The sequence below is a fragment of the Ranitomeya imitator genome, chromosome 1 (genome assembly GCF_032444005.1).
Source record: "Ranitomeya imitator isolate aRanImi1 chromosome 1, aRanImi1.pri, whole genome shotgun sequence".
NCBI classification, from domain to species: Eukaryota; Metazoa; Chordata; class Amphibia; order Anura; family Dendrobatidae; genus Ranitomeya; species Ranitomeya imitator.
In genome coordinates, this window is record NC_091282.1 from 492,902,499 (window position 1) to 492,925,662 (window position 23,164).

At 42.0% G+C, this 23,164-nt stretch overlaps 1 protein-coding gene across 2 annotated transcripts in view; it reads left to right on the plus strand.

Moving 5' to 3' along the window:
- The window catches only part of MLLT3 (MLLT3 super elongation complex subunit), a 367,858-nt gene that overhangs the window by 166,448 nt on the left and 178,246 nt on the right, over nucleotides 1-23,164 (plus strand). For both annotated transcript variants that reach the window (XM_069766027.1, XM_069766035.1), the window contains exon 3: nucleotides 13,536-13,618. In XM_069766027.1, the coding sequence (XP_069622128.1) occupies nucleotides 13,536-13,618 (83 nt within the window). The remainder of the gene's footprint in view (nucleotides 1-13,535; nucleotides 13,619-23,164) is intronic.

A 23,164-nucleotide genomic window follows, 5' to 3' on the forward strand; every position in this document is an offset into this window, starting at 1 on the left:
CAGCTGCAAGGGAAAAAGAGACTTTATTCAGTCAGAACACATGGTTACATATCCCCTGTAAGGGGGCTCGGTTAGCTCTAAAATGGGAGTGATCGGATGCATTCCATTGGTTAGTGGGTTGGGCAATGAGCAAGTCCATGGGTGGATCCATGAGGTCATCAAGGTGGGCGTCACTGTGGGTGGATCCATGAGGTGACCAGAGTGGGCGTCATCTTGGATACCAGCCAGGCAGCCACATGGCTCTCTGATACAGGAAATGGCAGCCATCTTTAGTGTCTTACTTTCATCTAAAAAACTTATGTAAGATCAAACAATACACGTTATGGGTCACTTCTCTCAATCTCTTATGGCTTGGGGTTAATTAAGTATTTGATCTTATGGCTCTCCTCAACAGTCCCCCCTAAATACTTTATTAACCCTTTTTTTTATCTTGATCCCACCGTGGTTCCCTAACCCACCAGTGTTAAGTGTCACTATGACATCAGAGGCTTCATAACAATACAGATGCTATAGACACCAGAGAATGTGTGACCAATCATGGATATATCAGGAGGTATCTCGGAGCGCGCTACCAGCGTCCTCGGGACTTTTCTACCTGCTGGATCTATTACTCTCCAATCTCCATGGTTACATAAAATACATATGTCACTCACCCTGATGTAACACATCCTATATCTGACCGTCTCGCCCGGGAGGGGGGAATTGGAGTTTTCACCAGTTTGAGACAAGTTTTCCCTTGTGGAAAACCTCCCTTTGTAGCTGGACTTTGACAAGCAGGTCAGATCCTACTCTGTCCCTAACTGTCTAACAAGTTTATAATGTGAGAGATGGATTAAATGGCGCTTTAACAATAAATAATAATAATAATAATAATAATATGGATCCAGGAGACGCTCAGCAATCCTGACTGAAGTAGGAGTAGTCAGGAGCACTTGGTAGGAACCCTCAAATCTCGACTCCAGGGATGTCTTTCTGATGAACTTCTTTACCAGCATGTAGTCACCAGGTTGGAAATCATGGGTACCTTCACTGGAATCTGGAATGGATGATAAAACTTGTACATGTGTTACTGACAGTTCTTTTAGTAAGGACAATTACATAATTTACAAGAGTATCACTTCCTAAAGCTAGTTGTTGTGGAAAATATTGACCCAACCTTGGAGGCTCCCCCAAAAAGAATCTCGTGTGGTGTGAGTTTGGTGGGACCCCTTGGAGTGTTTCTGACTGAGTATAAGACAATGGGCAAAATGTCTGTCCAAGTCTGACCTCCTAACTGGCTTTCAGTATTTTATTTTTCAAGGTGCCATTCAGTGTTTCTACTTTCCCACTGCTCTGTGGGTGATATGGAGTATGTAAACCCAAATCAGCTCCCACCAATGTCCATAGTTCCTTAGTCAGTGCTGCAGTGAACGCAGGTCCTTGGTCACTCTCAATTACCTCTGGGACCCCATATCTGCATACTACTTCAGTCATCAGTCTCTTAACAGTCACTCTGGCAGTCATGTTTATTACTGGATAGGCTTCGGGCCATCCTGAGAACATGTCAGTCACTACCAGTACATACTCGTACTTCCCTACTTTTGGCATTTGAATGTGATCAATCTGAATCCTCCGAAAGGGATAGAGTGGTTTAGCCAATGTTTCTGAGTAACTTTCTGGGGCGGTGCTGGATTGCATGTTGCACACACAAGGCAGGAATTGCAGTATTTTTGGGTGACAGTAGAGATCCCAAGTGCCATGTAAGTCTTCCAAATCAGGTCAATCATCTGATTCCGGCCTCTGGGCGATACCGTGTGCCCATTCTGTCTCCGAGGAATACAGATTACGGGGTAGACAGAACTTTTTGTTCACCCTCCAGACTCCATCTTCATCCTTTTTTAGCTCCTCCTTCTTGTCATGGCTTCTTTTCATCATCCAATGTCTTGATGTAGATGGATAATCCTCATAAGAGAGCCTTTAGTCCCTTCTTCAGTGTTTTGTGACATGTACACCGCTGCTTTCTCTTTCCCAAATGGATCAGCAGCATAGGTTTTTACTGTTTTGTCAGCAAAGAAGTTCCTCCTTGCTTCTGGAGAATCCAATCTTCCGTGAGCTTTGATCTTGATCACTGCAACCTCCGAACGTAGATCAAGAGCGGCCACAAGTTCTTGTATGGTAGCAGCATGTTTTACAGGAGTTCCACTGGACGTTAGGTATCCTCTGGCTGCCCAGATACTGCCGAAGTCATGAGCCACTCCGAAAGCATATCTTGAATCCGTGTAGAGGTTGACCACCTTCTCCGTTGCTTCCTGACAAGCCAACGTCAAAGCTTTAAGTTCCGCTTCTTGTGCAGACATGTGCGGTGGTAGTGATCCAGCTGAGATGACCTGGTCATGTGTAACCACGGCATATCCCGTATGGAACCTTCCAGTTTCATCTGCAAATCTGGAACCATCAGTGAGGAACGTCAGGTCAGCATGTGGGAATGGGTCTTCAGACACGTTTTTCTTGGAGGCTACTTCTTTCTGCATTTGTTCAAGACAGTCATGATCCTCCTTTGAGTGTGTAGAGGCATCTTCTCCGAGAGCATGAGCATCATCATCCACATCCCCCCTGGAAAGAGGAAGCAGCATGGACAGTTTGAAGATGCTGCAGCGGACAAGAGTGACATTATCCGGAACCAACAGCGAATATTGTAGTCTCATATGACGCTGCACCAACAGATGCTTAGGGTTGCAGGAATAGCAATTGTCGTGTGGAGCCATTAAGAGAACTGGATGTCCTCAGATGATATCAGAATTTGGGATTCCAAAAGCTGGTGCAGACTGTATGGCCTGTTTAAGAGCGTAGAAAGCTTCCACGGATTTGGTACATAGTGGAAACGTTGATGTCTTGAGGTCTTTGTACAATGGCTGCATCAGCTTTGAGGCATCTGGAATCCTTTGGCGACAATAAGTGATAGGTCAGCCAGCTCATCCGAGGCCCATGTCTTGGGTTCTTGGCAGAACTCAACACCAGAGTCCCATGTCTTGTCACTGGCAAGTGAGTCATCATTGAACACGATATCCATAACAGGCCAATATGCATCGACTGCTTTAAGATTTGACAGGGAAATTAGATCTTGCCACGTAGCTGGCTAAGTACTTTGGATTTGAAGCATGCTTCTGTAGAAAGGCATCGGCTGTTTTTCTGGATCTGGAGCTTGGTACAACAGAGTAGCAGCTTGCTGGGGTGTAAACTTGACGTAGAGGGTGGGCTCCTCAGACATGAGCATTGGCACTGTTGGTGGTGACACCTGAGGCGGGAGTAGAGATGGCACCGGAATTGTCAAGGTCTCAATTTGCTCACTAATATTCGCATACTCTAAAATGCGAGTTATAGCTGCATGAAGTTGTTGAGCACTAACGTCTGGATGAATAGGGTCAAAAGTAGGGGTCACAGCGTGTATGATCATTCTACATGGAAGATTGCCAGCTTTAGTCACCACTATGTCCCCAACAGCTATCTGACCATGTGACTCAACAATGATTTGACTGTCAGCTTGAATAGTCGCCCCTCCTGCTTACACTATAGCTCTAGCTACACCTCCATTATGCTCTAACCGAGAATTGGCAGCTTTAACAATAGCGTCTGTTTCCATTGTCGTTATGTCACCCTTTCCCACCACTAACAAGGGTCCCTCAGGAAGTTCTTTTTCGAAAACAGGTTGCCAACATTCCCTCCCCTTTGTGCTTCCTGTGCTATTGACATCCCCCTCCCAGATTGAGCCCCCCTTGATACAGTTGCCACCGTCCCATACAGGTGTGCACTTGGCTGCAAGAGAGCCTGTGAGGTACCTGGTATAGGGTTAGGTAGACTGTGTGAGAGTGCTATTGTAGTGGAAGCGTTGGGAGGAGAGGCCATTGCTTGGAGCATCTTGTGTGGGTTGTTGTGAACAGGTAATTAAGAACCACAATGGACATTGAAGTTCAGAGCACACAAAGTGACCTGACAATTACCAAAAACATAGGACGAGCTCGGAGACGTGGGAACTTCGCTGACCGCAATCCCCAATCCTATCACACAACACCAGAGGTAGCCGTGGATTGCGCCTAATGCTCCCTATGCAACTCGGCACAGCCTGAGAAACTAACCAGCCCTGAAGATAGAAAAATAAGCCTACCTTGCCTCAGAGAAACTCCCCAAAGGAAAAGGCAGCCCCCCCACATATAATGACTGTGAGTAAAGATGAAAACACAAACACAGAGATTAAATAGATTTAGCAAAGTGAGGCCCGACTTACTGAATAGACCGAGGATAGGAAAGATAGCTTTGCGGTCAACACAAAAGCCTACAAACAACCACGCAGAGGGGCAAAAAGACCCTCCGCACCGACTAACGGTACGGAGGTGCTCCCTCTGCGTCTCAGAGCTTCCAGCAAGCAAGAAAAACCAACAAAGCAAGCTGGACAGAAAAAATAGCAAACAAAAATAACACAAGCAAAACTTAGCTTATGCAGGACAGACTGGCCACAGGAACGATCCAGGAGGAAGCAAGACCAATACTAGAACATTGACTGGAGGCCAGGATCAAAGCACTAGGTGGAGTTAAATAGAGCAGCACCTAACGACTTAACCTCGTCACCTGAGGAAGGAAACTCAGAAGCCACAGTACCACTCTCATCCACCAAAGGAAGCTCATAGACAGAACCAGCCGAAGTACCACTCACGACCACAGGAGGGAGCTTGGCCACAGAATTCACAACAGTGGGTGTGCGGCTAAATTGGCAGTGGAAGTGACAGTAGAAAGGGTCGGTGCCGAGGACGATCCAGGCGGGAGCATTGTTAAATAGGGGAAAGGTTCGGTGCCCCATTGGAAACCACTGAGACAGGATACATGGGTAAAGCTTGTTCACTTCCCAAAGGAAAATAGTATTGGCCGTTAGTGGTCATTACTGGGTAACAAGGATTTGGTGATGTGGTGTGTAGCCTTAGTCTAAGATGTTCACCACCAGGAGCAGCACATTTGCCATCCAGAAAATGGCTACCGTCAGAATTACATTTGCCATCCACAGAATGGCCGCCGCCAGCATGAACACATTTGCCATCCATAAAATGGCTGCTACCAGCATTAACAAATTTACCATCCACAAAATGGATCCTACCATCATTAACAAATTTACCATTCACAAAATGGCTACTACCAGCATTAACAAATTTACCATCCACAAAATGGATGCTACCAGCATTAACAAATTTACCATCCACAAAATGGATGCTACCAGCATTAACAAATTTACCATTCACAAAATGGCTACTACCAGCATTAACAAATTTACCATTCACAAAATGGATGCTACCAGCATTAACAAATTTACCATTCACAAAATGGCTTGCTTTTCTTTTCTAAAAACTTGCTTTTCCTTCACTAAAAAAAACAAACAAACTTGCTTTTTCTGTTCTAACTACCAGTCATCTCCCCTCCTCACAACACATAACAGGCAGTAGGCAACTAAAACATGTGACGGTTCTTGCAATTAAATGACCAGCAGCGGAGAGACCCTTCTGCCGTCTTACAGATACCACGAAGACCGGACACGGTCAGGCAATCTGCACAGGATACCCCGAAGGACACAGGTAAAGACTACAGATTATAAAAATCAGCAGACTTACCGTGTTCTGATAAGGAGGTGATCAGTCTCCACGTTCGGGGTATTCAGTGCGTTCTGCCGTTCCAGTCGCCGGTCCTCAGGGTTCAGGACTCTTCCTCTGCTGGCCCCACGTTGGGCAGCCAAATTGTTAGGTTGAACAATTTAATAATAAAATGTTCACTTCACTTAAGTTGCCTACTCCTGGCCTAATGGATATTGATCAGGTGCGCACCAAAGAAATAAACATATAACAACACACAGTCATATGTAAACTCTCCATGATCAATCTATGGCCCAGCTGCAAGGGAAAAAGAGACTTTATTCAGTCAGAACACATGGTTACATATCCCCTGTAAGGGGGCTCGGTTAGCTCTAACATGGGAGTGATCGGATGCATTCCATTGGTTAGTGGGTTGGGCAATGAGCAAGTCCATGGGTGGATCCATGAAGTCATCAGGGTGGGTTGGTCCATGAGGTCATCAAGGTGGGCGTCACTGTGGGTGGATCCATGAGGTGACCAGAGTGGGCGTCATCTTGGATACCAGCCAGGCAGCCACATGGCTCTGATACAGGAAATGGCAGCCATCTTTAGTGTCTTACTTTCATCTAAAAACTTATGTAAGATCAAACAATACACGTTATGGGTCACTTCTCTCAATCTCTTATGGCTTGGGGTTAATTAAGTATTTGATCTTATGGCTCTCCTCAACAGGGGGACGCATGCGTTTTTGTGTGTTGCGTTTTGCAACACTTGCGTCTTTTTTGTCGCTAGCGTTGGACCAAGAAAACGCAACAAGTTGCATTTTTCTTGCGTCCGATTTTCGGCAAAAAACGACGCACGCGTCGCAAAACGCAGCGTTTTTGCGTGCGTTTTGCCGCGTTTTTGTGTGCGTCGTGCGTTGCGTCGCCGACGCAGCTGCGCGCAACGCTAGTCTGAACGTAGCCTAATTGCCTGCTTTCCAAATGAGCGAGACCTTTGTGATGTTTGCACTTTGGCATGTGTGGGTAGTAGGATATGACCCTAATGTGTGGTTCTACAGGATTTGCGCACGTATTGTTTGACTACTATATAATTATCCTATGTTTAGTCCTGTTGCTTTGCTTGGCTATCCATGCGCACAGGGACAGTGTATTGCTGGCTCTGCTATTAGTTATAGATTTGGGTTACCCTGTAAATTTTGTGGTCTGTATGTATGCTCTGTATCTTAGTTGATTCTGTTTTTTTTTTAATTCCTATTTTTCTTTTTTTGCAGTTACCGTATTTTTCTGACCATAAGACGCACTTTTTTCCTCCAAATTTGGGAGGAAAGTGTGGGTGCGTCTTATGGTACGGATGTAGCATGTGGGGAGGGAGGCAGCAGTGAGTGGGATCGCACTGTTATCCCACTTCAGGATGTCCCCGCTGCCCAGAATCAGCACTGGAGAAACCATGTGCTCCCGACGATTAAGTGCAGTGAATATTCATTAGCGGCTCCCCGCCCACCTATCAGCTGAGCAGTGAGCCGGGAGCAGCAAATGCTTAAGCAGGGACACACATGGCTTCTCCAGCGCTGATTCCTGCAGCAGCTGGGCAGGTCTGTGTGTCTGGGGGAGAGGAGGCAGCAGCAGGGGCCAAGGGAGAGAGGAGATGGCTGCATACCTGCCTGCCATGCCTGGGCTGGACGCTGAGTTCTGTGCAGGAGGACCTGTGATGATGTCAGGAGTGGGCGGGCTGGAGCATCACATGGCAGCTCAGAGCCCTCCCTCTTCTTGACATCATCACAGGTCCTTCAGGCTCTCCAGTCTCCACTGCAGCTTCCTCATAACCTGTGCTATGGAAATGAAAGAGGGACTGCTCTGTGCACAGTAATGGGATGCTCCAGCTTTAACCTCACCATAGTGTGGCTGGCTGCCACATTTAAGAGGTTAGTCTTTACAAAACACAATAAAGCACTCTACCATTCCTTTGGTGAACTATAACTCCCAGCATGTCATAGGATCTGCAGGACATGCTGGGAGTTATAGTTCTCAAATGGGATTTTAAAGCAGCACTCCAGTGTTATTTTGCAGTGCTGGAGTGGTGCTTTAAATATAAGCCCTGTGCCCCCATTCTTATACTCACCCTCCAGCATCTTCATATAGTACTGTACAGACACCGCACTTGTCCCGCAGCTTCCAACATAATAACATACTATTATATATAATAACACCACATATAATAGTATGTCATTTATGTTATTAAATATTTTACCACATTTTTTAGCTTCAAATATTTTTTTTCCCTATTTTCCACCTCTAAAACCTGGGTGCGCCTTATAGTCCGGTGCGTCTTATAGTCCGAAAAATACGGTATATATTTAAAAGTATAGCGTGTCCCAGATGCAACAATTTGTTTTGTAGCTTTTTTTGAGGTGTTGCCTATTTTTAATTTTTATCTACGGTATTTTACTACAGTCAGCATATGTGGGAATTGAAAAGATTTTGTCAATTTATAGGTAGTCTACAGGCAAGAAAAATCTAGGTTACGGGACTCTGAAGATGTTGGCACTTTTCCACTTGAATTATATTGCAAAGTTTTATGTAGTTACATGTAATGCTGACTACTACAAAACAAGCTATAGCAATAGGTAGACAACCTGGAACAGTAAGTAACGTTTATTTCCATTCATTCCAGATACATAGCATGACTAGAAATGTAAAAAAATCGATGGGCTACTACAGGTAGCGAGATGGCACTTGTATGTAGGTTAGGCCTTGTTCACATATACATCAGTGGCCTTATTATATATAACATTTAACAGCTCTGGCAAAAATTAAGAGACCACTGCAAAATGATCAGTTTGTCTGATTTTTCTCTTTATAGGTATATTTTTGAGTAAAATGTAAATTGTTCTTTTATTCTATAAATCACCATGTCTCTGAATTTCCAAGCAATAAATTTTGTATTTATTTTCTGAAAAAGAGAAAGTCAAAATAACAAAAAAAAAATGCATTGCTTGCCGACCTCAAATAATACAAAAAAAAAAGTTCATAATCATTTAGAAACAACAATACTAATGTTTTAACTCAAAAACAGTTCAGAAATCAGTATTTTGTGGAATAACCATGATTTTTATTCAACGCTTTCATGCGTCTTGGCATGCTTTCCACCAGTCGTTCACACTGCTGTTTGATGACCTTATGCCACTCCTGGTCCAAAAATGTAAGCAGTTCTTCTTTGTTTGATGGCTTGTGACTATCCATCATCCTCTTGATTACATTCCAGAAGTTTTCAATGGGGTTCAGGTCTGGAGATTGGGCTGGCCGTTACAGGGATTTGATGTGGTGGTCCTTCATCCACACCTTGATTGACCTAACTGTGTGGCATGGCACATTGTCCTGCTGGAAAAACCAGTCCTCAGAGTTGCCAAGACGCATAAAAGCTGTGATTAAAAATCATTGTTATTCCACAAAATATTGATTTCTGAACTCTTCCGGAGATAATCATTTAGAAACCACAATACCAATGTTTAATGAACTTGTGTTTTTTTTGCATTATTTGAGGCCTGCAATAATGCATTTTTTGTTATTTTGACCATGTTGTCAGTAGTTTATACTAGAATAAAAGAACAATTTACATTTAAAAAATATATCTATAAAAAGAAAATTCAGACAAACTGAAGATTTTGCCGTTGTCTCTTAATTTTTGCCAGAGCTGTAGATGTGTGTTATTACTTGATTCCGTTGGGTTTCATTATAGAGTTTCTCTTAGAGCAATGTATTCATTTTTTCGAATAAAGAGTATCATTGAGGAGTGTATTGGTGATTAGGAACTCTAATGACATCTAGCCTCGGTGTCACCATTTATTTCTGTTATAGTCACTGTTTTTCTTTAAGTTGATGGTTGGGGGAGTCTCATCTTTTAATATAACTTTTGTACACAGATGTGTAGACCTCACACATTTGTTCCCTTGGTGCCTTGTGCGTGGAGCTTTGAGTAATACCATAGGCACTGATGGGCTTGTTGTTCCAGTGGCTCATGGTCTTGCCTATGATCTGATAAGGACTTGCCTGAAGTTGGAGAATATGTGTTGGAGCAGCCCTACATCCAGACATGTTCACTTAGCAAGTCTCTTATCAGATAACGGGTAATCTTTGTAAGACCCATAAATACTATTGTATATAAACCAGGGCTTTCTGCTACATTTTGGAAGTTTGCCAGCCCCTCAGTCTCTGTTGAATCAAACAAAGGCTTAGTGTGATAAGCCCCAGCTATATGAAATACAGCCATGCTTTGTTCCAGGTAACATGACCCCTTCTTGTCAATGGGGAGCAGAAAATCCAGTTCTCTTCCTTAGGAGGGAGAGTTCCTTTCACTTAATTTCTCCCTGCATATTCAGGTAACAGTCGTCCATCCTGTATACTGACGCTTATCACTGTTTATTAGAACAGTCCGCGGTTCTTGTACCATGTGAATTGTGCCAAACAGAGTAGTAGGAGTAGCCGATCTTCTCGGACAAGTTGTTCTCCTGTAGACCTCGTACCTGCTTCCCACTCTGAACTTTAGTGTCATTTTCCACCTGAAGATGATATCACAAGTTTGTTTTTCTATGTAGCCACAATCATTCAACTTTTTGTAATTAATTCTTTCCACATCTCACCTGCTAATAACTATCAATGGCCGGTTTATATAAGGGAGACTCGTAGATGACCCAGGCAAACGGTTCTATTAAGACCATTAAGAGTCATTGCTATAAAACAAAGATATTCTATTCCAACCATAGTAAATGTAATGAAATAGAATCTCCGAAGTACAATATCTGAAATAGTCTCCGAAATCCAGATTCCTGAATTTTGTATTTGCTACACTGATCAATTGTGTTTAAGGAAAACTTGCCCATTACTCGTGACAGGTTTATTGCCCCTCAATTGGAATTTTCTTTTGATATCCGATTTAACCTCCCTTTACACTTATGTAATATCGATCCATCAAATTACAATTACTGTAGTGTTACTAATGAACTACCTAAATCTGCAGACTGAGACCCAACCGCTAATCACCCGCATAATTATAGGGCCATGCTTATTATAATCGGAAAGGTGAAGAATAATGAAAAATGTTCAGAGTATAAAAGCTTTTATTTTTTAAAAAACTTATTTTTAGCTGCCTAAATGTCCATCTACTGATAATTTACTTTTACATGGGCCCATAGCGACTGTTCAGCTTCTATGTATCTGATTGGCAGAAGTTTAGTCATAGGGCGATTTATTTATCTATTTTTTCCAAGGGCCATATTTTTTTCTATTTTTCTGCCAGCATAGCCATATGTTGGTTGTTGTTTTGTTTTAGGTTTTATTTTGCACAAGATGAGTTGAACTTTGAATATTAAAATAAATGATTCCAATTTAAAGTAATGGAAAACAGAAAAACAAAATTCCAAGAAAGAAAAATTGCAAAGCACTGTGGAGCTTTGCTTCAGATGCACGACTACCCCACACTCAGGTGCTTGCCTTTATTCATTATGACATCCACACTGAATAGACTACACCTGACGAAGCTATGATGCAGTAGCGAAACGTGTGGGTATTTTGCACGACGGGACATTGTATCCATGCTCCTCTGATCTTTTGTTGCTGCAGTAGGTCTTAATTATTTTATTTCTTTAGGACTGACTGCCGCCATTTAATGACAAGTATTATTTATCTTTATTGTATATTTTTGTTATCTTTTATGCTTAAATTGCAGTCAACCACATACAGATTAATTTGGAGAATTTAACAACTTTGTTATTGTGTTCTGTAATAGAATGAAATACGGAATTTTTATTTTTATTTGGTGTGCACTATATTTTTCTTATTTTTTCATGCCTGGTCTGTTGTTCTACAAGGATCTACACCCACAGTAATATAATAGTGTTTCAGGCAAGCTGCACTCCATGGGTAACAGAGTATACCGATGGAGTAATTAGCTGACCTAAGCAGCCTAATAATTCCATTTTGAGTAATTTGTAATAAAATAAGGAACTAATGCAACAATTATAATTGTCAGACATTCACTTCACTAAGTTACAAGAAACAACTACCGTAATTTGAAATAGAAAATGATTAAATCAGAGAACATTTGTTGTTGCAGAAACTTTCTAGCTTATTTAGTCTGCAGATTCTGTAAAACTTGTGTTCGTCTGAATATATTATTCTCCTGATCAATTCCCAAGTACAGAATTTAATGGGGTTGTCCACTACCAGGACAAATACTTCTTGAACTAAATGTTTGGCCCCAATAAAATAAAAAAATCTATTCTCTCCCGTGCTGGCGCCGTTCCAGCGGTGTCAACACTTACGGTCCCGGGGCTCTCGTGCGATGTTGTGACACTTGGTGACATGAGGAAATCTGGGCTGCAGTTGATCTGATTTCCTCTTCATGTTCAACCCTTACAAAGGCAGAGACTGTGATGCCAGTGCTGATTGGGCGCCGGGCATCACATCTCACAACACCGCACAAACGCTTGGGGATCTGCGAGTGCTGGAACGGCACCAGTACGGGAGGCGAGTATAGTTATTTTTTTTGTTTTTTGTTTTTTTTTAAATTTATTCCACCACTACCAGACATTTAGTTCAAAAAGGGGTATGCCAATTGTTGGACATCCCTTTTTAAGCTTTTTCTCCATCCCTGAAGCTTGCCTATCATTTCAGATACTAAGCTGTTGTGTGTGAAAAATACTATTTCTGGTCATTTTTTTTTACTTCTAGCCTGCATTTTTCACCAGAAAGCTTTCTCTACTTTTCAGTTGTTTCTGAGCCAGTGGGTGCATGATGTCTGCTATGATGTTTCCCAAGCACAGCACACCCAGACATGAGGCATTCATGTTCTCCTGTGTCTATATAGAACCCGCTGAGAAGCAGCATGTAGAACAGTACTGAGCAATATAGCTGGGATTTCAGCTCTGGGTTGAGAAATAAACCCTAGAAAGCTGCAGCATTATCTGCTCTTCCTCCTCCTCAATCCCCTTTTCTTATACATTTGATCCAGCTGTTCTCTTGAACCCTACAGTAAATTATTGCAAAGAATACTTTGTTGTCCAATTAAAATAAGTTGGTTACAGCATATTGATTTCTGTAGAAAACTTTATATTTCTTGTGATATTGTTTTTTTTCCCCAATCATAAAAGTGGGGTGATTACTGGTGTGTATAAAATTGGCAGCATCTAGGATTGACGTGGATGAAAGCAGATTTTCTTAAATGTCCTAACCCAAATACTGTGACATTTGTGTACTAATGATTGCTCCATCACCCTAGTAATCAAGAAATAGAAGATTGCTTTTGTAACCTTACCCCACAAATTAAGTAATGTCTTGTATTGAAATCGTTACTTGACTTGCAGGCGCTTCTTTTAGAAGGTCTAATAAGTATTTTCATTGAAGTTTCAATTCCAGGCTTGGCTTTGAGTTTTCTTTCTTGACAGATGCCATAGCTGTAAAACCTGAGAAATTGATCATTACAAGAACTTTGATTAATTCAGTTCAGATTAGTGCTGGTGAGGTGGTTAACTTGTTTCCACCAGACAAACCCTTGATCACTTATCCTTTGGAAAGGTGACGCCTTGTTTTCACCTGACAACACTAACCTGGTGCTACTAGCTACGCTCTGGATCTGGTTTCAAATGCCACTGAGATTTGGCACTGCCAAAGAACTGCTATGTGACAGTCATGCAGCCCTTGGTGTTTGCAAAACCTAATATCAAATTTTAAAGCCGCTATTAGAACTCTGGTGACCAAGTGGAGAGTTAGAAGTTACTGTAAGTGATACACCCCATCTATTGGTCATCATGAATGGGCAGTGTCACCATAATAAAATAAAACGCCACATGGATATTACTCTACAGGCACCAATTTAACACTGGTACTCCATTGTATATACAGAATAGTGCTAGCCACATGCCATACTTATCTTTCATTCTTTTTGTTTCAGTTTGTAAAGATCCTCCCTACAAAGTAGAAGAATCTGGTTATGCTGGTTTCATTTTGCCAATAGAAGTCTATTTCAAAAATAAGGTACGTTTCTCCAATTTAAGCTTTTGGCTTTTACTCTAGAACAAATATTTGCATTTTTTGTTTTGAAAAGTGAGTATGTCGTTAGTTCTCAGGGGTTTGTCCAGTCTCTCATGATATGACCTCAATGTCTGGTAGATGTGGGTCAAACTTCAGGCATGGTAAGAAATCTTTGGAACCCCATATTAAAATGAACAGAGGACAGCAAATGTGCAGCCAATCCATCTTTTCATTTTTAGAGCTGCTCAACAGGGCACAATTGTATTTTATTTTTTAAGATTGAAGCCGTTCTCACATGTGGTACTACTTCTATCAGAATTATAAGGCATATCCTACGCTATAATTGTTCAAGATGGGAATACACCTTAGGGCTCTTTCAGACATCAGTGTGTCTGGTACGTGTGGTGACAGTTTTCACACGTACCGGAGACCCTTACACAGGTACACCCATTCAAGTGAATGGGTTTGTGCACATGTTGGTGAGTTTCCATGGACCATGTGTCTGTGGGCAAAACACGCTGACATGTCTGTGTTTGTTTTTTTTTTAATAGCAGCATGGGCTGCACACTGACACACGGACATCATCCGTGTGTCATTATTGTGATACCTACCGGTGCCTGGGAATCAACGGTACTGTTAGTGCAGTTCCCCGGAGCTAAAGAGAGCTTTCACTATTCTCCTCTGCTTGCTCTGCGATCAGCGCTACCAGGGAAGAAGGTTGAGTTGTGCTCAGCTGATATCAGCGAGAGCAGGCGCTGGGGGGGGTGATAAGCATATTCATCAGCCGCTGTCTGTGCTGTAAATAACAACAAAAAAAAAAAAGAAGAAAAAAAAAGATATGGGGTTCCTGTGTATTTTTGATAACCAGCCAGACAAAACTGACTGTTATGGGCATCAACCCTCAGCTGTCAGCTTTAGTAAGGCTAGCTATCAAGAATAGGATGATCCCCACGCCTTATTTTTTTAAATTATTAAAATAAATAATTTAAAAAAATGATGTTTAGTCCCCCTGTTTTTGACAACTGCCAAGCTAAAGCAGACAGCTGGGGACTGGTATTCTCAGGCTGGTAATGGGCCATGGAAATTTTCCCCCCTAGCCTAAAAATAGCAACCTCCAAACATAAAGCACATCTGTTAGATGCGCCATTTCTGGCGCTTTGGCTGGCTCTTCCCACATGCCCTGTGGCAGTGGCAAGCGGGGCTCATATTTGTGGGGTTGATATCACCTTTGTATTGTCTGGTGACATCAAGCCCACGGCTTAGTAATGTAGAGACGTCTATTAGACAACTATCAATTACTAACCCTATGGTTTATTCTGGCTGTATGTTTATTTAGAATACAAGTCCTTTATTTGAAATAAAAACAAAACACACTTAGGCTACGTTCACACGGTGCGGTTTTTGCTGCGGATTTGCAGCTGCGGATCCGCAGCCGTTTTCCATGTGGTGTACAGTACAATGTAACCCTATGGAAAACTAAACCCGCTGTGCACATGATCCTGAATTTCCCGGAAAAAAACGCGCGGAAACGCTGCGGAAAAAAAGAAGTACCATGTCAATTCTTTCTGCGGATTCCGCAGCGGGTTTCCGACTGCACCAATAGGAAAGTGCAGGTGAAAACCCGCAGAGGAATCCGCAGAAGAAAACGCATGAAAATCCACAGTGCAAAATGCACTGATTTTGCACTGCGGATTTTCCAAAAAAGGACCTGAAAAATCCGCAGGGAATTCAGGATCGTGTGAACGTACCCTTATCCTTTTCATTTAAAAATAGCAAACACTGTTATACTTTCCTAACGTCCTTTCCATTGATGCCCTCATCTCCTATAATAAAACAAAAATAAGAAACCATATTCCTCATCATTGTGTCCCACGCCGTAATCCATGTCTGAGGATAAACTGTTTTCAACCTGGACGGTGCGAAGATGCTACAGTCCAGGATGAGAACCACTGAGGAATGAGCTGCTGCTGCGATTGCAGCATCAGAGAGCAGCAGTGGCCTCATCGAGGTTACCACAATGAGGCGGTGTTCCCAGCCAGGCTGAACTGCGGTGACCTCAGTGAACTGGAGTGCCTTACAATAATTATACACACAGTACTGTGCAAACGTTTTAAGCAGGAGAACGTAGTGTGTGGCCAAGGAAACTTTGTGCAACATGTGACAGACACATTATTAAACTTTCCTATGAATTCAGTAGGTGTTCAACAGTACTATCAGCACAGAAATGGCAGCAACCCACTACTCCCAATGACTGTTCACAGAAGTCTGGCTAGAAGTGGTCTCCATGGAAGAATTCCAGCTAAAAACCATATGCATAGACTGCTCACACATCTTGAAAGGCGCTATCACTGATGAGCATTATATAGACTGTTTAGAACGACTTATTGTCATTCCGGTTATTTGCCCGCTTTCTCAGCGCCATCCTTACTGTGGTAACTGCTCTGCTTCTGACCATATCAGGCCTCTCACCAAGTTACCTCTTGCAGCGCTCCCAGCACTGCTGTTTCTTCCTGCTGTTTCCACCTGGCTATAGGGATGTGTGGCCAGACTTTGCAGGAATTTAACCCTGCTGTATCCTGCAAGGTTCGGTTTCCCTGGCCTTCATCCTGCCAGCAGATGATATTAGGCAGCTCCTCCCTCCACTCCTTGCCTGAGCTTAAGTTCTAGTTTAGCCTCTCCTGTTACTAGTTTTTGTTCTGTCTGATCTCTCTGCTCCTGACCTAGCTTAGTACCCTAACCCTTTGTTGCCTGCCCCGACCCCAGCCTGTCTGACCACATTTCTGCCATGGCCCTCTGTACCTTGTTTGGCCTCTGGCCCTTGGATCAGCTGTTGCAGGTCTAGGGAGTGGCCCTGAAGTGGCACCTGGTGGCTACCCTACCAGCCAAGACTATCCTCACAATCTGAGGTTCTCTAGTGAAAACCTTGTAGCCACTTGGTCACGCCCCCTCCAGGATAAGCCCGGCAAGTGGTGCAGTTGGTTCCACCCCCTGTTATCTTTGTAACAATGCCCCTAGCATTGATGATTCTGAAACCTCCTGCCCTGCCGCTCTTCCTCAATATTGGTCCTGTACACAAAGACCAAGCGAAAATAAAATTAATGAATGATGAAAATACCAATTTTGAATTATTGAAATGCTGAATAAATGGATGTAATTTGAAGAATTGCACAACCTTACTGCCATCATTTCATATAACAGAATGTTTTGTGCCTGCACAATGCAGTTAGGTCTACCTCCTCTATTGCAATAAATGGCTGCTTCTGTGAAATGAGCTTGTTAGATCTCTGTACACTGTGAAGAAGCAATTATAGTGCGGGCAACCACATTATTTCTCTAAAGCCCCATGCAGGCATGTGTACAGACCATGATGCACAGGCTGGCTGTGGGGTTCGTCTCACCTGAACATGACAGCTTTATATATTTCTGTGAGGTTATTAAATTCGGGTCAGGAGATTCGCGGCCAGTCTGCCAATCACGGATGTCTGAATTAGCCTAAAAAGTGAGCGCTTTCCTGTCTGTTACATTCTGGAATGTGAATGAGTGCTTTACTGTCTGGTTTTATCATTTAATGCAAACATTTTATGTTTTGTAATTTTTTTTTTTTTTCACGGTTTTGACTGTTTTGGTGGTACTGTTTTTTCCACAGGCCATGTAATCTTTTGTAGTGATTACTATTTATTTCTGAAATTGCGCTTACAATGAATGATAAAGCTTCAAAGTTAAACAAAAGCTGGATAAAGAAGATCAATGAAAATAGATGATCGATCCAGTTCAGCTTTTTCATGCCCTCTCTGCAAAGTGACCTCTACATGCAGGATAAATTCCCCGTAAACATGCTAAGAAAATTAAAGACCTATTTGTAAAACAGTGGGTTCAAATTAGGTTAAAATATTATTTGTTTCATATAGTATTATGTTCACTATACGTCAATTGTGTATTAAAATGTGAGCTGTCTTTTGTTTGCCCACAATTAATTCTCTTTATTCAAAAATCTAGCCATGCTTCATTTCCACACCTTTCAAAGTGCTTGTAAAACCAAACAACTTTGCAATTTATTTCTTCTCAAAAAAACTTCTCCATTCTCAAGAATGAGGGAGTTTTAACTTTTTTTTGTGCACTGCTTGTTGTTGGCATGATGCAGGACTCATTATGGTGCTCACCTTTTCTTCCCCAGACAATCATTCTTCCTGGTGTCCAAACAGTCTGAGATAGGCTTCATCATAGAAAATAACATGACCTAGTCCTTCTGCACTTCAATCCCTGTACTTGTCGGAAGGTCAGTCTGTAGGAAGTACAGGGGTTGAACAGCAGAGGATTGAAAGAAGAATGATTGTCTGGTCAAGAAAAGGTGAACACTTCCAGAAGTCCTGTGTTATGCCAGCAGTATAGCCTCCTTAGATCATTCATGAGTAGTGTTGCTTTCCATTTATGGGAGTGGGCACACTCACAATTTTGACTAAGAACACTGCCATGTATAAAGAATAGTATCTAAACATCCTCCAAGAACAATTTGCCCCAGTGATCCAGGAGTAATTTGGTGAGGACCAATGCTTTTTCTAGTAAGGCAGATTCCATGTCATGAGGCACAAGTGATAACTAAGTGGCTCAGTGAAAAAGGAGGGCATGCCAGGACAAATTGCGAAAGTCTTGAGAAAAATAAGGATCAACACTTAAGTCTTTCCATCAATTTGATTTATTTGTCAGTAAAGGTATACAATCTTATGGGTAGTGTTGTGAATTCTGTTATCGAATTCCCTCCTGTGGTTATGAATGGTACTTTGGCGAGTTCTGTCCATGGACTCCCTCTGGTGGCTGTGAGTGGTGCTGCTGCTTCTGAGGTTCCTTCCACAGGTGACGGAGTTTATTCGTTGGCTGGCTGCTCTATTTAACTCCACTCAGATCGTTACTCCATGCCAGCTGTCAAATGTTCTTGTACTGGTTCAGTTCGCTCTTGGATCTTTCTGGTTACCTGTCTACTCCAGCAGAAGCTAAGTCCCTGCTAGTTATTACGTATTTGTTCATTGTTTTCTGGTCCAGCTTGCTATCATGATTTTGTTTTGCTAGCTGGAAGCTCTGGGATGCAGAGTGGCACGTCCGCACCGTGACTCGGTGCGGAGGTCTTTTTGCACACTCTGCGTGGTCTTTTTGTAGTTTTTTGTGCTGACCGCAAAGATACCTTTCCTATCCTCAGTCTGTTTAGTAAGTCTGGCCTCCCTTTGCTGAAACCCGTTTCATTTCTGTGTTTGTGACTTCATCTTTACTCACAGTCAATATATGTGGGGGGCTGCCTTTTCCTTTGGGGAATTTCTCTGAGGCAAGGTAGGCTTTATTTTCTATTTCTAGGGCTAGTTAGCTCTTAGCCGTGGAGCGTACCTAACACGGCCTAGACGCCTCTTCACAGCCTATTTCTAGTTGTGTGACAGGATTAGGGGTTGCGGTCAGCAGAGTTCCCACTTCCCAAAGCTTGTCCTGTGTGAGTTTAACCATCAGGTCGTTCCTGGTGCTCCTAACCACCAGGTCCATAACAGGGTAGGTATGAGTGAACCTGTGGAAATGTGGGTTCGTCGGGTTTGACTTAACTTTAGTCTAATGTTCGGTTTGGGTACCAGAACTGTACCTGAACTTGAGCCCAAACACTAGAGAAATCAATGAAGACCCGAACTTTGGAACTGGAAAATATCTTAACACTAGGTGTCCAATGTTCGGTACAAACTCCGAACTTTATAGTTGGGTTCTCTCATCTCTTCTTATAGGATAATTATTGTGAGAACCGAAAAGTGTATGTCTCCAAACTTCTGGCCACCACGATGTTTCTCACAGCGATTGCCTGGGCTAAATACATTGTTGTCAACTCTCATCTGTTTTCAATAAATTGGACACAACGCTTTAGCGGACAGTCACTTTCTGAAGAGTCTTTCCAATTAAAAATATAAATCTTGTGAATTCTGTGGAGCTTGTGTACTCGCTGTGATTTCTCGTCTACATTTCAGTCTCATTGATCTTGAGATGCAGCGCTCCCATAATTAGTTTGTTGGCGCTGGTACACTTTATTACATTGATTATTTTACTGAATGGATTATTGAGCTAGCCATTAAATGCCCCAATTGACCTTTTCATTTGAAGAAATATATCAATTTTTTTTCAACACACTAATGCTTTGTGTAACCAAATTGAGCTGATGCTCTCCTGGATTCATTGAAAACACGGTTGGTGTTTTCATCATCCTTTCATTATATGTGCAATTATACTGCCACGTGGGAAACATTATTAATAGGTGGATGATATTGCTTTATGCATTTTTTGTCCATAATGCTTTGCATACTGTGGATAAAGCATTAACCCCTTTAGAACTAATCAATTTTATAGCCTAGGGAAAAGACAGATTTTAGAAAATCTAGTATGCTTTAATTTATTTGAGAAGAATTAATCAGTGGTTTGACATGTCTAAGTTACTATCACTTTGTTTATTTGGCACATATTCTACGTTATTTTTATGGTACATTTATGTTGCTATAGTTTGAATTTATATATTAAAAAAAGTGAAAAAAATGTTAACTAATACTTATAAACTATATACCGTAAATATGCTGTTAAGGCGTCCTTCAGACAGCTGTGATTTTTCTTGCATGTAAAACACCGCTGCTGCTCAGCAGTGCTTTTGATCTGCTTTTCATCAGTGTTTGGTCAGTTTTTACCTTCAGTGTTTCAACGATTTTGACTTATGAAAAAATAAATAACTGAATGACCGCTTCTCCCATATATTAGGGTTAATCATGGATTTCACATAGATGGCATTGGTGTGCTGCCCATGATTTTCACAAACCAGAGGTCTTGAATGGGTATTTTTTTTTTATCTCTAACTTGGATCAAAAAGGAACGTCTCCATGACTTGTGGCGGAGCAAGCTGTCTAAAAATAAACAAAAAAACCCATACGCTTGCAAAAACCCTCTAAATATGTTTTATCATTTTAGCTTTTTAAGTTTTGACAAGCTTTTTTTTAAACCATCAATTTAACCCCTTTACCCCCAATGGTGGTTTGCACGTTATGGACCGGGCCAATTTTTACAATTCTGACCACTGTCACTTTATGAGGTTATAACTCTGGAACGCTTCAACGGATCCGGGTGATTCTGACATTGTTTTCTCGTGACATATTGTACTTCATGATAGTGGTAAAATTTCTTTTATATTACCTGCGTTTATTTGTGAAAAAAATGGAAATATGGCGAAAATTTTGAAAATTTCGCAATTTTCCAACTTTGAATTTTTATGCAATTAAATCACAGAGATATGTCACACAAAATACTTAATAAGTAACATTTTCCACATGTTTACTTTACATCAGCACCATTTTGGAACCAAAATTTTTTTTTTGTTAGGGAGTTATGAGGGTTAAAAGTTGACCAGCAATTTCTCATTTTTACAACACCATTTTATTTTAGGGACCACATCTCATTTGAAGTCATTTTAAGGGGTCTATATGATAGAAAATACCCAGGTGTGACACCATTCTAAAAACTGCACACCTCAAGGTTCTCAAAACCACAGGAATTTTTGGAATGTTTAAAGAAAAATGACATTTAACTTATTTTCACAAAAAATTTACTTCAGCTCCAATTTGTTTTATTTTACCAAGGGTTACAGGAGAAAATGGACCCCAAACCTTGTTGTACAATTTGTCCTGAGTACGCCGATACCCCATAAGTGGAGGTAAACTCCTGTTTGGACACACGGGAGAGCTCGGAAGGGAAGGAGCACTGTTTTACTTTTTCAATGCAGAATTGGATGGAATTGAGATCGGTCGCCATGTCGCGTTTGGAGACCCCCTGATGTGCCTAAACAGTGGAAACCCCCCAATTATAACTGAAACCCTAATCCAAACACACCCCTAACCCTAATTCCAACTGTAACCCTAACCACACCTCTAACCCAGACACACCCCTAATCCCAACCCTATTCCCAACCGCAAATGTAATCCAAACCCTAACTTTAGCCCCAACCCTAACTGTAGCCTTAGCCCTAACTGTAGCCTTAACCCTAACCCTAGCCCTAACCCTAGCCCTAACCCTAATGGTAAAATGGAAATAAATAAATTTTTTAAATTTTTTTTTGTTTTTCCCTAACGGGGTGATGAAGGGGGGGTTTGATTTACTTTTATAGCGGTTTTTTAGCGGATTTTTATGATTGGCAGCCGTCACACACTGAAAGACGCTTTTTATTGCAAAAAATATTTTTTGCGTTACCACATTTTGAAAGCTATAATTTTTCCATATTTGAGTCCACAGAATCATGTGAGGTCTTGTTTTTTGCGGGACGAGTTGACGTTTTTATTGGTAACATTTTCGGGCACGTGACATTTTTAGATCGCTTTTTATTCCGATTTTTGTGAGGCAGAATTACCAAAAACCAGCTATTCATGAATTTCTTTTGGGGGAGGCGTTTATACCGTTCCGCATTTGGTAAAATTGATAAAGCAGTTTTATTCTTCGGGTCAGTACGATTACAGCGATACCTCATTTATATAATTTTTTTTTTATGTTTTGGCGCTTTTATACGATAAAAACTATTTTATAGAAAAAATAATTATTTTTGCATCGCTTTATTCTGAGGACTATAGCTTTTTTTTTTATTTTTTTTGCTGATGATGCTGTATGGTGGCTCGTTTTTTGCGGGACAAGATGACGCTTTCAGCGGTACCATGGTTATTTATATCCGTCTTTTTGATCGCGTGCTATTCCACTTTTTGTTCGGCGATCTGATAATAAAGCGTTGTTTTTTGTCTCGTTTTTTTTTCTTTTTCTTACGTTGTTTACTGAAGGGGTTAACTAGTGGGACAGTTTTATAGGTCGGGCCGTTACGGACGCGGCGATACTAAATATGTGTACTTTTATTGTTTTTTTTAATTTAGATAAAGAAATGTATTTATGGGAATAATATAAATATATATATATATATATATATATATTTATATACCGTATATACTCGAGTATAAGCCGAGATTTTCAGCCCAAATTTTTGGGCTGAAAGTGCCCCCCTCGGCTTATACTCGAGTCACGGTAGCGGTGGGGTCGGCGGGTGAGGGGGTGAGGGCGCTGAGGTATACTTACCTAGTCCCAGCGATCCTCGCGCTGTCCCTGCCGTCCCACGGGCTTCGGCGCTGCAGTTTCTTCCTCTCTTCAGCGGTCACGTGGGACCGCTCATTACAGAAATGAATAAGCGGCTCCACCTCCCATAGGGGCGGAGCCGCTTATTCATTTCTCTAATCAGCGGTGCCGGTGACCGCTGATAGAGAAAGAAGCTGCGGCACCGAAGACAGGAGGGGACAGCGCGAGGATCGCCAGGACTAGGTGAGTATAGCATATTCACCTGTCCTCGTTCCAGCCGCCGGGCGCCGATCCATCTTCCCGGCCGGCGCCTCCATCTTCCCGGCGTCTCTGCTCTCTGACTGTTCAGGCAGAGGGCGCGATGACGCATACAGTGTGCGCGGCGCCCTCTGCCTGATCAGTCAGAGCAGAGACGCCGGGAAGATGGAGGCGCCGGAACGAGAC